At 52.4% G+C, this 12,147-nt stretch overlaps 2 protein-coding genes across 2 annotated transcripts; one reads left to right on the top strand and one right to left on the bottom strand.

Moving 5' to 3' along the window:
• Nucleotides 1–6,543: 6,543 nt before the first annotated feature.
• Nucleotides 6,544–7,479, top strand: LOC102457134 (olfactory receptor 14C36-like). The gene has a single exon (XM_014575626.2). It carries the CDS (start codon nt 6,544–6,546, stop codon nt 7,477–7,479), a length of 936 nt encoding a protein of 311 aa, XP_014431112.1.
• A 3,711-nt stretch (nt 7,480–11,190) lies between these two features.
• LOC142821300 (olfactory receptor 14A16-like) lies at nt 11,191–12,147 on the bottom strand. The gene has a single exon (XM_075912155.1). The coding sequence runs from the start codon at nt 12,145–12,147 to the stop codon at nt 11,191–11,193; it is 957 nt and encodes a 318-aa protein (XP_075768270.1).

Raw genomic sequence — 12,147 nt, 5'->3', positions numbered from 1 at the left:
AACGAGGAGCAATGGGCTCAAGTTGCAGTGGGGGAGGTCTAGGTTGGATATTAGGAAAAGCGATTTCCCTAGAAGGGTGGGGAAGCACTGGGATGGTTCCCTAGGGAGGGGTGGAATCTCCATCCCTAGAGGTGTTTAAGTCCCGGCTTGACCAGGCCCTGGCTGGGATGATTGAGTTGGGGTTGGTCCTGCTTTGGACTCGATGAGTCCTGAGGTCTCCTCCAACCCTAGAATTCACAACAGATCGCCAGCCGCAGCTAAGTCTCTAGTTGTCTTCATGAAATCTCGGCCTCTTCTCCTTTTTCGGAATAACATTGCGGTTGCAGTATGAGAGGTTTTGTGTCTGTATTTACCTTTTCCTGTTGCTGTATGTCCCTTCGCTGACTTGGTTCTTTGTTCCAATGAGATTTCTGGGGAGGAATTTGGGGGTATCAGTTTATTTTGTCATCTATCCAAGATCCCTCTGAGAGACGGGAGGTTTTCCTTTCCCCAGGCTTACCGGGGCTCACCGTGGTGGGGAGGTTTGTGCTGTTCTGGAGACAGCTCCTTCCAGAGGCCACAGCTACATGTACTTGGTGCTGTCTCCCCCCCGGGCAGTGCCGTCCTCACACTGTGGCCGCACAGGGCGCACCACCAGCAGGGCAGTGCAGCTCCAGTCCCTACCCCGGGAGAAGCCGGAGGTAGAGGCTGGACCACCAGCCCTGCTCCTCCACAGGGAACAGCCGCCAGAGCAGCGCCAGCCTCATTGCCACAGGTGACCCTAGTAAGACCCCCAACCTCCCAGCCAGCCAGCCTTCCCCTGCCCTCAGCCCCGGCTCACCTCCAAGCCCCCTGCCCTTAACCCCGAACTCACACCTGTCCTGAGTCCCCCCCCACTCCCAGCCCACTGCCCTGAGCCTCTCATCCCCTGCCCCCAGTGGTCATTCAGCAGTGTAACTGTCCCAGCTATCAAATGTAAATATATGGAGATTTACCATCTCATAGAACTGGCAGGGACCTCGAGAGGTCATCGAGTCCAGTCCCCTGCCCTCATGGCGGGACCAAGCATCATCCCTTATTATCTTATAACTGCTCATTATCAACCCCCTCCCTTTCCCTGCTGTGGAACACACTCGGATTCCAGGCACATCCCATTGTCCTGGCACAACCAAACCACATTTGGGATGCAGCTTCCTCTTGCCCTAACTCAAAGCAAGGTCAGGGAAGGTGGGCCACGGTTCCCAGCCCCTCCCAGAGGCAGGAGGGGGGACGGGAGAGGGGGCAGGGGCATGCTTCCTGGCCACAGTGTCTCCTGGGGAGAGAGGTTATGGAGGCTTTCCAGCAAGAGCAGTGGGATGGTGCCACCCCCGCCCCAAGCACTGTTTGGAGCATCGGGGCTCCAGTGGCCGGCAATGTGAACCAGGGCCTGGGCCTGAGAACTGCTTAGTCACTGCCCCACCCTGAACCAGGGTCTGGGCCTGAGAACTGCTTAGTCACTGCCCCACCCTGAACCGGGGCCTGGGCCTGAGAACTGCTTAGTCACTGCCCCGCCCTGAACCGGGGCCTGGGCCTGAGAACTGCTTAGTCACTGCCCCGCCCTGAACCGGGGCCTGGGCCTGAGAACTGCTTAGTCACTGCCCCACCCTGAACCGGGGTCTGGGCCTGAGAACTGCTTAGTCACTGCCCCGCCCTGAACCGGGGCCTGGGCCTGAGAACTGCTTAGTCACTGCCCCGCCCTGAACCGGGGCCTGGGCCTGAGAACTGCTTAGTCACTGCCCCGCCCTGAACCGGGGCCTGGGTCTGAGAACTGCTTAGTCACTGCCCTGCCCTGAACCGGGGCCTGGGCCTGAGAACTGCTTAGTCACTGCCCTGCCCTGAACCGGGGACTGGGCCTGAGAACTGCTTAGTCACTGCCCTGCCCTGAACCGGGGCCTGGGCCTGAGAACTGCTTAGTCACTGCCCCGCCCTGAACCGGGGTCTGGGCCTGAGAACTGCTTAGTCACTGCCCTGCCCTGAACCGGGGCCTGGGCCTGAGAACTGCTTAGTCACTGCCCTGCCCTGAACCGGGGCCTGGGCCTGATCACAGGTATCCGTGAATTACTTATTGGCTGGCCCAACCTGAATGAGGGCCTGGGCCTGTAGCCTGTATTAACTTTTGTTGCCTTGAGCCCAGGACAGGGCAAAGTGACTTTTGGCCCAGCCTCAGCATCGGTAGGAAGCCAGGACTTGTTGGTACTGACTGGGGAATGATTCAGAGGGCGTGGAACCCCTCCTAGTGCCCTACTGGGCTACATATGTACAGAAATAAGGGCAAAGAGACCCATATATCGTTTCACATATTTTGGAGAAAGCCGGCACACCAGCTAATGCGAAGTGGTGTGGCCCGTGACCCAGTTTGAGGTTCCACCCCAAGAGGGCCGGGCACACAAGAGGACGTCCACTCAATGCCCAGAGCAGACCTTCTTCTTCCCTTCTGTGCTCCCTCTTCTCCCCTCTTTGTCCGTGTGGAATGCTGCCTGCATTCCAGCCTTTCACCCAGGTCTCCGTGTTCTGGACAGATGGTGGGAATTTCTCCCAGCCCCCGTCGAAGCCACCCTCACTAGCTTAGCTGAACTGTATCCAAAGATACTGTCCCCTGCCTCAATAGATGGACCCCATTTCTGCTCAGCAGCCCTTCTTCTTCTGGTGCGGAAAATGTTATTTACTTATTCCCACAGTATAAGAACTAGAGGTCACCAAAAGATCCAGAAAAGAGCAACAGAAAAGACGGGGGGTCTGGAACAGGTCCCGTATGAAGAGAGTTGAAGAAGACTTAGAATTTTCAGCTCAGAAGAGGGCTATAAAATCTTGACGGGGTAAAAAAATGAATAAGGAAAAGTTATTTACTTGTTCCCATAACATAAGAACTCGGGGTCACCAAATGAAATTAATAGGGAGAAGGTTTAGAACAAAGAAAAGGAAGTTTTTCTTCACTCAGCGCACAGTCAACCTGTGGAACTCCTTGCCAGAGGATGTTGTAAAGGACTTTAACAGGGTTCAAAAAAGAGCTAGATAGATCCATGGAGGTTAGGTCCATCAATCGCTATTAGCTAGGATGGATAGGAATGGTGTCCCTGGCCTCAGTGGGTGACAGGGGAGGGATCACATGAGGATTCCCGGTTGTGTCTCTTCCTGCTGGGGCACTTGGTATTGGCCACTGTCGGCAGACAGGACACTGGGGGATGGATGGACCTTTGGTCTGACCCAATCTGGCTGCTCTTATGTTCTTGGAGCAGCATCCCCCGGCTGAGGAAAGGAATCCCTCCTGCCCACAGAGCCAGGCATTCCCCTCCGGGTTGTGCCAGTCTCTGCCTGGACCCTACCCTTGAGTGGGAGGCTGGACGACAGCCCCACCTGACCCACAGCTCCTTCCCCCTCCCGTGCAGAGCCCCCAGGCCCAAGTCCAGCTCTAGCCTGGAGAGAGGCCAAACGATTCCCCTCTGGAGCATCACTGGGGCGTTGCTTTTGAACCCCACCCAGAGTTCATTCGGCAATCTCCTTCCCTCCCCTTTGGGCTTCAGCCCGGCTCTGCATGGACCAGGATCCTTCCAGGGCCGCTGCCATCGCGGGGCACGTGGGGCGGTTCCCCTCAGCGGTTGATGGGAGGCGGGAGCAGCCTGGCAGGGCGGTTTGCTGCTGGAGTGAGATCTCCCCACCCTGGAAACTGGAGTCGGCTATTTAGCGCCAGAAGAAGCTGGGGCCATGTTTGCAGCTGGCTGGGAGCAGTTTCAGAGCAGGGGGGGATTTCTCCTCTTTACTCGGTCGCCTCTCGGAGAAGCCTGCCCAATGGCGGAGCTGGGAGAAGCCATCTGTGGGGCAGGTCGCTGGCTGCCGGGAACTGCAGAGACCCAGCCGCTCACAAGACATGCTGGAGGGGCAAAGTGACCACAATGGGGCATTGCTGGCCAGTCCGTGGCTAGACAGTGACTGAGAATCCTGGCGGTGAAATAGATCCCAGGCTAGGAAGCCCAGCACGGTGAGTGTGTTATTCCAAATAAATGTACTTAGGGGCGGCTAGCCGGGGGCCATTTCATACTAGACTCCAGTTACAAAGGGAACGCTGCAGGACTGGTCACATCACTCACTCCACCATTTAGAGCTTCGCAGGGGGGGGGTATTTTTCTTTCCCCAGAAGAGAACAAGGGGCTTTGTCACAGGACTTGTGTGAAACCCAAACTTTTTTATTTGGGAACATCTCCCTGTTACCCTGGGAGAAACCAGTCCAAAGATACCAGCTAATATTAGTTCAGTGAGAACCGGCCCAGGGCAGATAAATTGTGGAATCCTGAAAAATGAACTGAGGTAAAAAATGTTTTGAATTTTCCAAGACACATCGTGTGATTTAAAACAACGAGTAGTCCTGGTGCACCTGAGAGACAGAGACAGAGAGAGACAGAGACAGAGAGAGAGAGAGAGAGACAGACAGACACAGACAGACAGACAGACAGACAGACAAGTGTGAAGACTTTTTATAAGTTCATTAGAAGGAAGAGGAAGACCAAGGGCATGGTCGGCCCACTGTTCAGTGAGGAGGGAGAAACAGTAAGAGGAAACTTGGAAATGGCAGAGATGCTTAGTGACTTCTTCGTTTCGGTCTTCACCGAGAAGTCTGAAGGATGCCTAACATAGTGAGTGCTAGTGGGAAGGGGGTAGGTTTAGAAGATAAAATAAAAAAAGAACAAGGTAAAAATCACTTAGAAAAGTGAGATGCCTGCAAGTCACCAGGGCCTGATGAAATGCCTCCTAGAATACTCAAGGAGCTGATAGAGGAGGTATCTGAGCTTCTAGCTATCATCTTTCGAAAATCATGGGAGACAGGAGAGATTCCAGAGGACTGGAAAAGGGCAAATCTAGTGCCCATCTATAAAAAGGGAAATAAGAACAACCCAGGAAACTACCGACCAGTTAGTTTAACTTCTGTGCCAGGGAAGATAATGGAGCAAGTAATAAAGGAAATCATCTACAAACACTTAGAATGTGGCAAGGTGATAGGGAACAGCCAGCATGGATTTGTAAAGAACAAATCATGTCAAACCAATCTGATAGCTTTCTTTAATAGGATAAGGAGTCTCGTGGATGAGGGGGAAGCGGTGGATGTGGTATACCTAGACGTCAGTGAGGCATTTGATACGGTCTGGCATGATAATCCAAAGATGGGGATTCCACAACCTCCCTGGGCAATTTATTCCAGATGAGCTCTGCCCGATGGTCCTTTCCCCCGTCTCTCCTCCACTCCCCTCCTGCGGCTGGGCTTGCGCCCATCCCTTCCACCAACACAGGGCCAAAAAGGCCACTACCGGCCACATTCTGGTGACAACCCTGACAGGCATCTGGGACAGGGGCCTGTGACCCTGCACCTGCCCCACACACTCTCCCACATGTTGCCCCAAGAAGATGCTGTGCCAGATACCAGGAAAAGTGGGTGCGTTCTGGGAGCCCAGCCGGGCGTGGAGGGCAGAGAGGGGCAGGCAGGAAGGGCTGGGTCAGTCACTCATCCCCCAAGGGAAAGAGGCATTTGGGAGTGTGGGGGGTTGTGTTTGATTTAGATTTAGATGGGATTGGTCCTGCCTAGAGCGGGGGGCTGGACTTGACGACCTTCTGAGGTCTCTTCCAGTTCTATGATTCTATGATAAGGGGATGGTTTGATGAAATAACATGATCTTGGTAACTAATTGACCATTCATTATCAGTTGGAAATAGGTCAATGGAGGGATGATAGGAGTTGCTATAGGGAACTTTCTGGGTGTCTGGCTGGTGAGTCTTGCCCACATGCTCAGGGTTTAGCTGATCGCCATATTTGGGGTCGGGAAGGAATTTTCCTCCAGGGTAGATTGGCAGAGGCCCTGGAGGTTTTTCGCCTTCCTCTGTAGCATTGGGCACAGATCACAGCTGAAGGACTCTCTGCATGTTGGGTCCTTCAAAGTATTTGAATGCTTCAATATCTTTGATATAGGTGAGAGGATTATTCTAAGAGGGGTGGTTGAGATTCTGTGGCCTGCACTGAGCAGGGGGTCAGACTAGATGATCATAATGGTCCCTTCTGACCTTAAAGTCTATGAATCTATGAACCCTGATGCCTTAAAGATAAGAAAGTAAATGAGAAGAAGCCAACGACACCGTTTTTTCTTTTGAACAGCTTGATATTGGAACGTTTGTGCGATTAGCTGCTGTTTTACTTACTGGAATCAGAAAAATCTGACGAGGCGCCCCAACCTCAGCCAAGGGAAATATTGTCACCCTCCGATGACCCCAACCTGTTGTGTTGGGATAGCACTTTGCTCTTTCCTCCACTCTACATTTTATTCAGCCACCTCCTGAGCCCAATCGTCAGATGGGACAGATGGATGCTCGGTAGATTGTTGAGGAGGCAGGCCAATAGATACCCTGTGGCAACTCACCACTCCTGGTGACTGCCAGTGAGGAGTGCCGTGTGCCTCTGGGACTCACACTCAGTCTCCATCTCTGATCCCTACCCCGTCTGTTCCCTTCTCTCTGCAGCCATTATACGACGTGCTGAAAAAGAAAATGTCCAACCGAAGCACCGTGACCGAGTTCCTTCTCCTGAGATTCTCTGACGTCCGGGAGCTGCAGATTTTGCACGTTGCGGTGTTTCTAGTGATTTACCTGGTGGCCCTGATGGGGAACCTTCTCATCATCTCAGCCATCATTCTCAGCCATCAACTTCACACCCCCATGTACTTCTTCCTGGTCAACCTGTCCATCCTTGACCTCGGCTCCATCTCTGTCACTGTCCCCAAATCCATGGCCAACTCCCTCCTGGACACCAGGGTGATTTCCTACCCTGCCTGTGTCACCCAAGTCTTTCTCTTTGTCGTCTTCACTTCAACAGATCTTGCCCTTCTCACTGTCATGGCCTACGACCGACACGTCGCCATCTGCCAGCCCCTGCACTACGAGAGAGTGATGAACAGGAGAGCCTGTGTCCACATGGCCGCCAGTGCCTGGATCGCTGGTATTGTCTATTCTGCCCTGCACACTGGGAACACCTTCCGGTTACCCTTCTGCCAGTCCAACGTCATCAACCAGTTCTTCTGCGATATCCCCCAGCTACTTGAGCTGTCCTGCTCTGACTTGGACCTCAGTGACGTTGGGCTTATTGCCTTTGGTGTGCTTTTAGGTTCAAATTGCTTTGCTTTCATCCTTGTGTCTTACGTTCAGATCTTCAGAGCGGTGCTGAGAATCCCCTCAGAGCAGGGCCGGCACAAAGCCTTCTCCACCTGCCTCCCCCACCTCACAGTCGTCTCCTTGTTACTTTTCACCGGTGTGTTTGACTACCTGAAACCTCCCTCCAGCTCAGAATCTAATCTGGATCTGGCGGTAGGTGTTCTCTACGCCGTGGTGCCTCCCATGGTGAATCCGGTCATCTACAGCCTGAGGAACAAGGAGATCAAAGCAGCCCTGAAGAAACTGACGGGGAGGAGGATAATCTCCAGGAAGTGAAATGTCCTTTGGTGTTTGTGATTGCAGCCTCAGTGTCTTTATGCAATGCGGACTAGCGCAGCTGAATTTAAATGAGTTAGAATTATAGCCGTGGAAATGAGAGCATGCCTCAGTCTAGATACACAACTATCCCTCTTGCGCAGGGATTTAATATCACAGTTGCACAACAAGAATCAACAGGGTGCCCTTGTAGTCAAGAAGCCCGGCGGCATATTTGGGTGCATTAGGAGGAGCGTTGCCAGCAGATCTAGAGAAGTGATAATTCCCTTTTCTTCAGCTCTGATTAGGCCACATCTGGAGTATTGTGTCCAGTTCTGGGCCCCCACTTTAGAAAGGATGTGAACGTATTGCTCTTGTGCAAGAAGCCCTCTCTTGCTACACTGTTCTGTAAATCTTCTTGCGCAAGAGCGGGTGGGCAGTGTGGACACTTTCCGGAAAAAACGACCCTACTTGTACAATAACACACCCGTGTCGACACAGCCAAGATGTTTTCCTTTTCCTAGCAATAAAAGATTAGAAAGGGTCTGGTTGAGTTCCATTTTCAATGATTAGTTCAACTGTGGTAATGTTAATTAAAAGGAAAATGTCTGTGCTTTATTTCAATGACGGCACTCAGAGAAGGGAGTGGAGGGGGGGTGGGCAGAGAGGGGAAGCTGTGTGTGGGGGGGTCAGGGCAGAGAGTGTGGGGTGCTCAGAGCCAGGAGTGGAGGGTGCAAGAGTCAAGAAAAGGCCTGGGAGGGGATGCAGGATTTAGGATGAGGTGGAGGAATCAGGGAAGGTTTTGGGAAGGGCACAGCAGGGGCAGGGGCGGTGCTGCAGGAGTGAGGGCTGGGGGCTGGGAGGTGTGGGGGGGCTTAAGGCAGGGAGGTGAAGGGTACGAGTGAGGGCAGGGGGTGCAAAGCTCAAGGCAGGGGATGGGGTGGAGGGCTCAGGAGGTGATGGGAGGTACTGGAGCTGACCGTGGTGCTGACGGTTGTGCTGCTCTGGAGGAAGTTCCTTCCAGGGGTCACAGTGACACGGCCTTGGTGCTGTCTCCCCTCGGGCAGTGCTGACCCCTCCACTGTGGTCCCATTGGGTGTGCCACCAGCAGGGCACTGCAGCCCCAACCCCACCCCGGGAGAAGCCAGAGGAAAAGGCTGGTCCGCACAACCCTGCCCCTCCGCGAGGAACAGCTGCCAGAGCCACGCCAGCCTCATTGCCACAGGTGACCCTAGTAAGACCCCCAACCCCCCAGCCTGCCAGCCCCTGCCCTCAGCCCCGGCACACCTCCAAGCCCCCTGCCCTAAAATCCCCACACTCCTGTCCTCAGTTCCCCCACCTCCCAGCTCGCTGCCCTGAGCCTCCCGTTCCCTGCCCCCTGTGGTCATTCTCCAGTGTAACTATCCCAGCTATCAACCCCCTCCCTTTCCCTGTTGTGGAACACACTCGGATTCCAGGCACATCCCATCCTCCTGGCACAACCAAACCATATTTGGGGTGCAGCTTCCTCTTACCCTCACTCAAAGCAAGGTCAGGGAAGGTGAGCCACGGTTCCCAGCCCCTCCTTGGGCGGGGAGTGTCCCTCATGGGGACCTGGCTGGAGGGTCTCCTGGGGACAGAGGTTTTGGTGGCAGGACCAGTATGCAGGGCTTCTAGCATGACCAATGGGTGGGGTGCTTCCCAAGCCCCACCCCTTCCTGCACAGTTTGGAGCAGTGGGGCTCCAGTGGCTGGTAACGTGGAAAGCTTGATGCCCAGTTGGCCACTCTCTTGCTGGTGTGGCCAGTCCCTGTGCTCTCTCTGCAGTATCGCTGTTCCTCTGGTCACCCCCTGCCTTTCCATGTGATGGAACACAATCCCATTCCAGGCGCTTCTCATTGCTCTTGCACAACCAAACCCCGACCTTGCTTTCAGCTAAGAGAAGAGGAAGCTGCCTCCCAAATTTGATTTGGTTGTGCGAGGACAGTGGGACGGGCCTGGAATCAGATTGAAAAAATGTACAAAACAATGAATAGTCCTGCAGCACCGTAGAGACTAACCAAAAATGTCCAGGAGGCCCCCGAGATGCAACCACACGAGTTCCGACCCCCTGCACTCACAACTATTTTTGTAATTGCGGAAGGGGCCAGACACCCCCGACTTATGTCCTCGGCCCACATTGACTATGGCGCAAGACACCTACCATCAATGCGGGTTGAAGTTATGACACCCCCAACTTGCGACGCTTCCTCAAAAACCAATCCCATTGCAAGTTGAGACCCTCCTGTAAATGGCATCATAAGCTTTCGTGGGCACAACCCACTTCTTCAGATAATGGAGTTTAAGGGGTCCAGGTTCCAAATCAATAGCAGAGAAAGAGAGGGGATGGGAAGGAAAGGAAAGGTGAAAACATGGGAAAAGACTACTCAGTTAGATTGTCCAAGCAAAATGAAGCTGATAGAGAGGGTTCTAAGTACTCTTAAGTACCTGGTGTTTGGCTGTTTATCTCATTAGGATGTGGTATGTAGCGGGTAATCCACTTAAGGTCTTTGTTTAAACCTCAATTGTAGGAATAAAACTTGGAAATGAAATTAAGTTCTGCAGCTTCTCTTTCATGGTGGTTTGAGATGCATTAGCGAGCACCCGGGCAAGTTAAAATGGTTCCCAACGGGTTTCTGTGTTCACCTTGACCGCACGTGTCACATTCGTGTCTGTGCCGTTGTATGAGCCTCTGGTCTGGTGGTTTTTGTGGTTAGTCCCTGGGATGATGTGGCTTGTGCAGATGCGTGGACAGAGTTGGCACCGAAGTTGATTGCGGGGCTGGGTACCAGGGTGAATAGGATAGAGGTGCTCTGTGTGGTTGCTGGAAAGAATTTTAGTTTTAAGAATGCTTGATTTTATTTTAGATTAAAGAATGCTTGGTATAGATCCTGTAGGTGTTTGTCTCTGTCTGTGTGATTGGAGCAAACCCGGTTGCATCTTAGGGCCAAGTTTCTGTGTCACCTAAGAGTAACCTGTGAACCAGGCACCTCTGTACAGGACAAAATACTAACCATGCTGCCTGAGTGAACACTGACCGTCTCCCATACAACCCCAAATCGAAAACACACGGATGGAAGCAACAGACCCACCCACCAGCCTACTCGTTAAAAAAATTGCCCACTGAAATATGAAGGAGAAGCAAAAAACAAAATAGCTACTGCACAGATACTGCATTTATTTACTTCAAGATCCAGGGGGTCCACTAAGACCTTGTTACGGATATCGATTTTCTATCCAAGGTTCTCAGATAGCATTGGGATGCATTATAGTATCCTGAAGTAGATAGATAGATAGATAGATAGATAGAGGGGGTGTGTGGGGATGGATAGATAGATAGATAGATAGATAGATAGATAGATAGATAGATAGATAGATAGAGGGGGGTGTGGGGATAGATAGATAGATAGATAGATAGATAGATAGATAGATAGATAGATAGATAGATAGATAGAGGGGGTGTGTGGGGATAGATAGATAGATAGATAGATAGATAGATAGATAGATAGATAGATAGATAGATAGATAGATAGATAGATTTTGTTATTATTTACAGTGGTATAAATTTACAGTTGCTCCTTTGACTTGACTGGTGTTTCCATTTTGCCACTGCAAATGTACCTTTGTGCATAACAAGATGGCAAACCCTGCTCTCCTGCAGACATTACTCTCATCATTTCATGTATTCAAAAAGAAACACAGGATGAAATTAAAATCAGAGGCGTAAGAGGGACATTTTCTGTGCCATGGATAATCTCCACCCAGTCAATTTCCGCAGGGCAGCTTTGATCTCCTTGTTCCTCATGCTGTAGATGACGGGGTTCAGCACGGGAGGCACCACGGAATAGAAAACATCCACCGCGAGGTCCAGGAGGGATGTGGAGCTGGAGGTGGGTTTCAGGTGAGCAAAGCTACCAGTTAAAATAAACAAGGAGACCACAGCGAGGTGGGGGAGGCAGGTGGAGAAGGCTTTGTGCCGGCCTTGCTCCGAGGGGATTCTCAGCACCGCTCTGAAGATCTGAATATACGATACAAGGATGAAGACCAAGCAGCTGAAGACTAAGCAGGCACCAAAGACAATAACCCCGTTTTCACCACGGTCGGAGTCAGCACAGGCCAGCTTGAGCAGCTGGGGGATGTCACAGAAGAACTGATTCACCACGTGGCCGCCACAGAAGGAGACGGCAAACGTGCTCCCAGTGTGCGAGGCAGAGTACAGCAAACTAGAGACCCAGGTGCTGGCAGCCATGTGGACACAGGCTCTCCGGTTCATTGTTCGTTCATAGTGCAGCGGCTGGCAGATGGCCACGTACCGGTCGTAGGCCATGACGGTCAAGATGCCGATATCAGCTGAACCAAAGAAAATGAATAAAAACACTTGGGAGACACAGGCAGGGTAGGAAATCAACCTAGTGTCCAGGAGGGAGTTGGCCATGGATTTGGGGACGGTGACGGAGATGAAGCCGAGGTCCAGGATGGACAGGTTCCCCAGGAAGAAGTACATGGGGGTGTGCAGATGATGGTCGAAGGCTACGACTGTGATGATGAGAAGGTTCCCCACCAAGCCCATCAGATACATCACTAGAAACAGCACAAAGTGCAAAATCTGCAGCTCCCGAACGTCAGAGAAGCCAAGGAGCAGGAACTCGGTCACGGTGCTTTGGTTGGACAT

Source organism: Pelodiscus sinensis, chromosome 30 (genome assembly GCF_049634645.1).
Source record: "Pelodiscus sinensis isolate JC-2024 chromosome 30, ASM4963464v1, whole genome shotgun sequence".
In the NCBI taxonomy this organism is placed as follows: domain Eukaryota; kingdom Metazoa; phylum Chordata; order Testudines; family Trionychidae; genus Pelodiscus; species Pelodiscus sinensis.
Note: the sequence above shows the minus strand (reverse complement) of the source record. Positions and strands in the feature narration are given on the sequence as shown.

What these genes read in the sequence shown, in the direction of transcription:
- LOC142821300 (XM_075912155.1), bottom strand. Translation starts at nt 12,147, where the DNA reads ATGTCCAACCAAAGCACCGTGACCGAGTTCCTGCTCCTTGGCTTCTCT.
- LOC102457134 (XM_014575626.2), top strand. Translation starts at nt 6,544, where the DNA reads ATGTCCAACCGAAGCACCGTGACCGAGTTCCTTCTCCTGAGATTCTCT.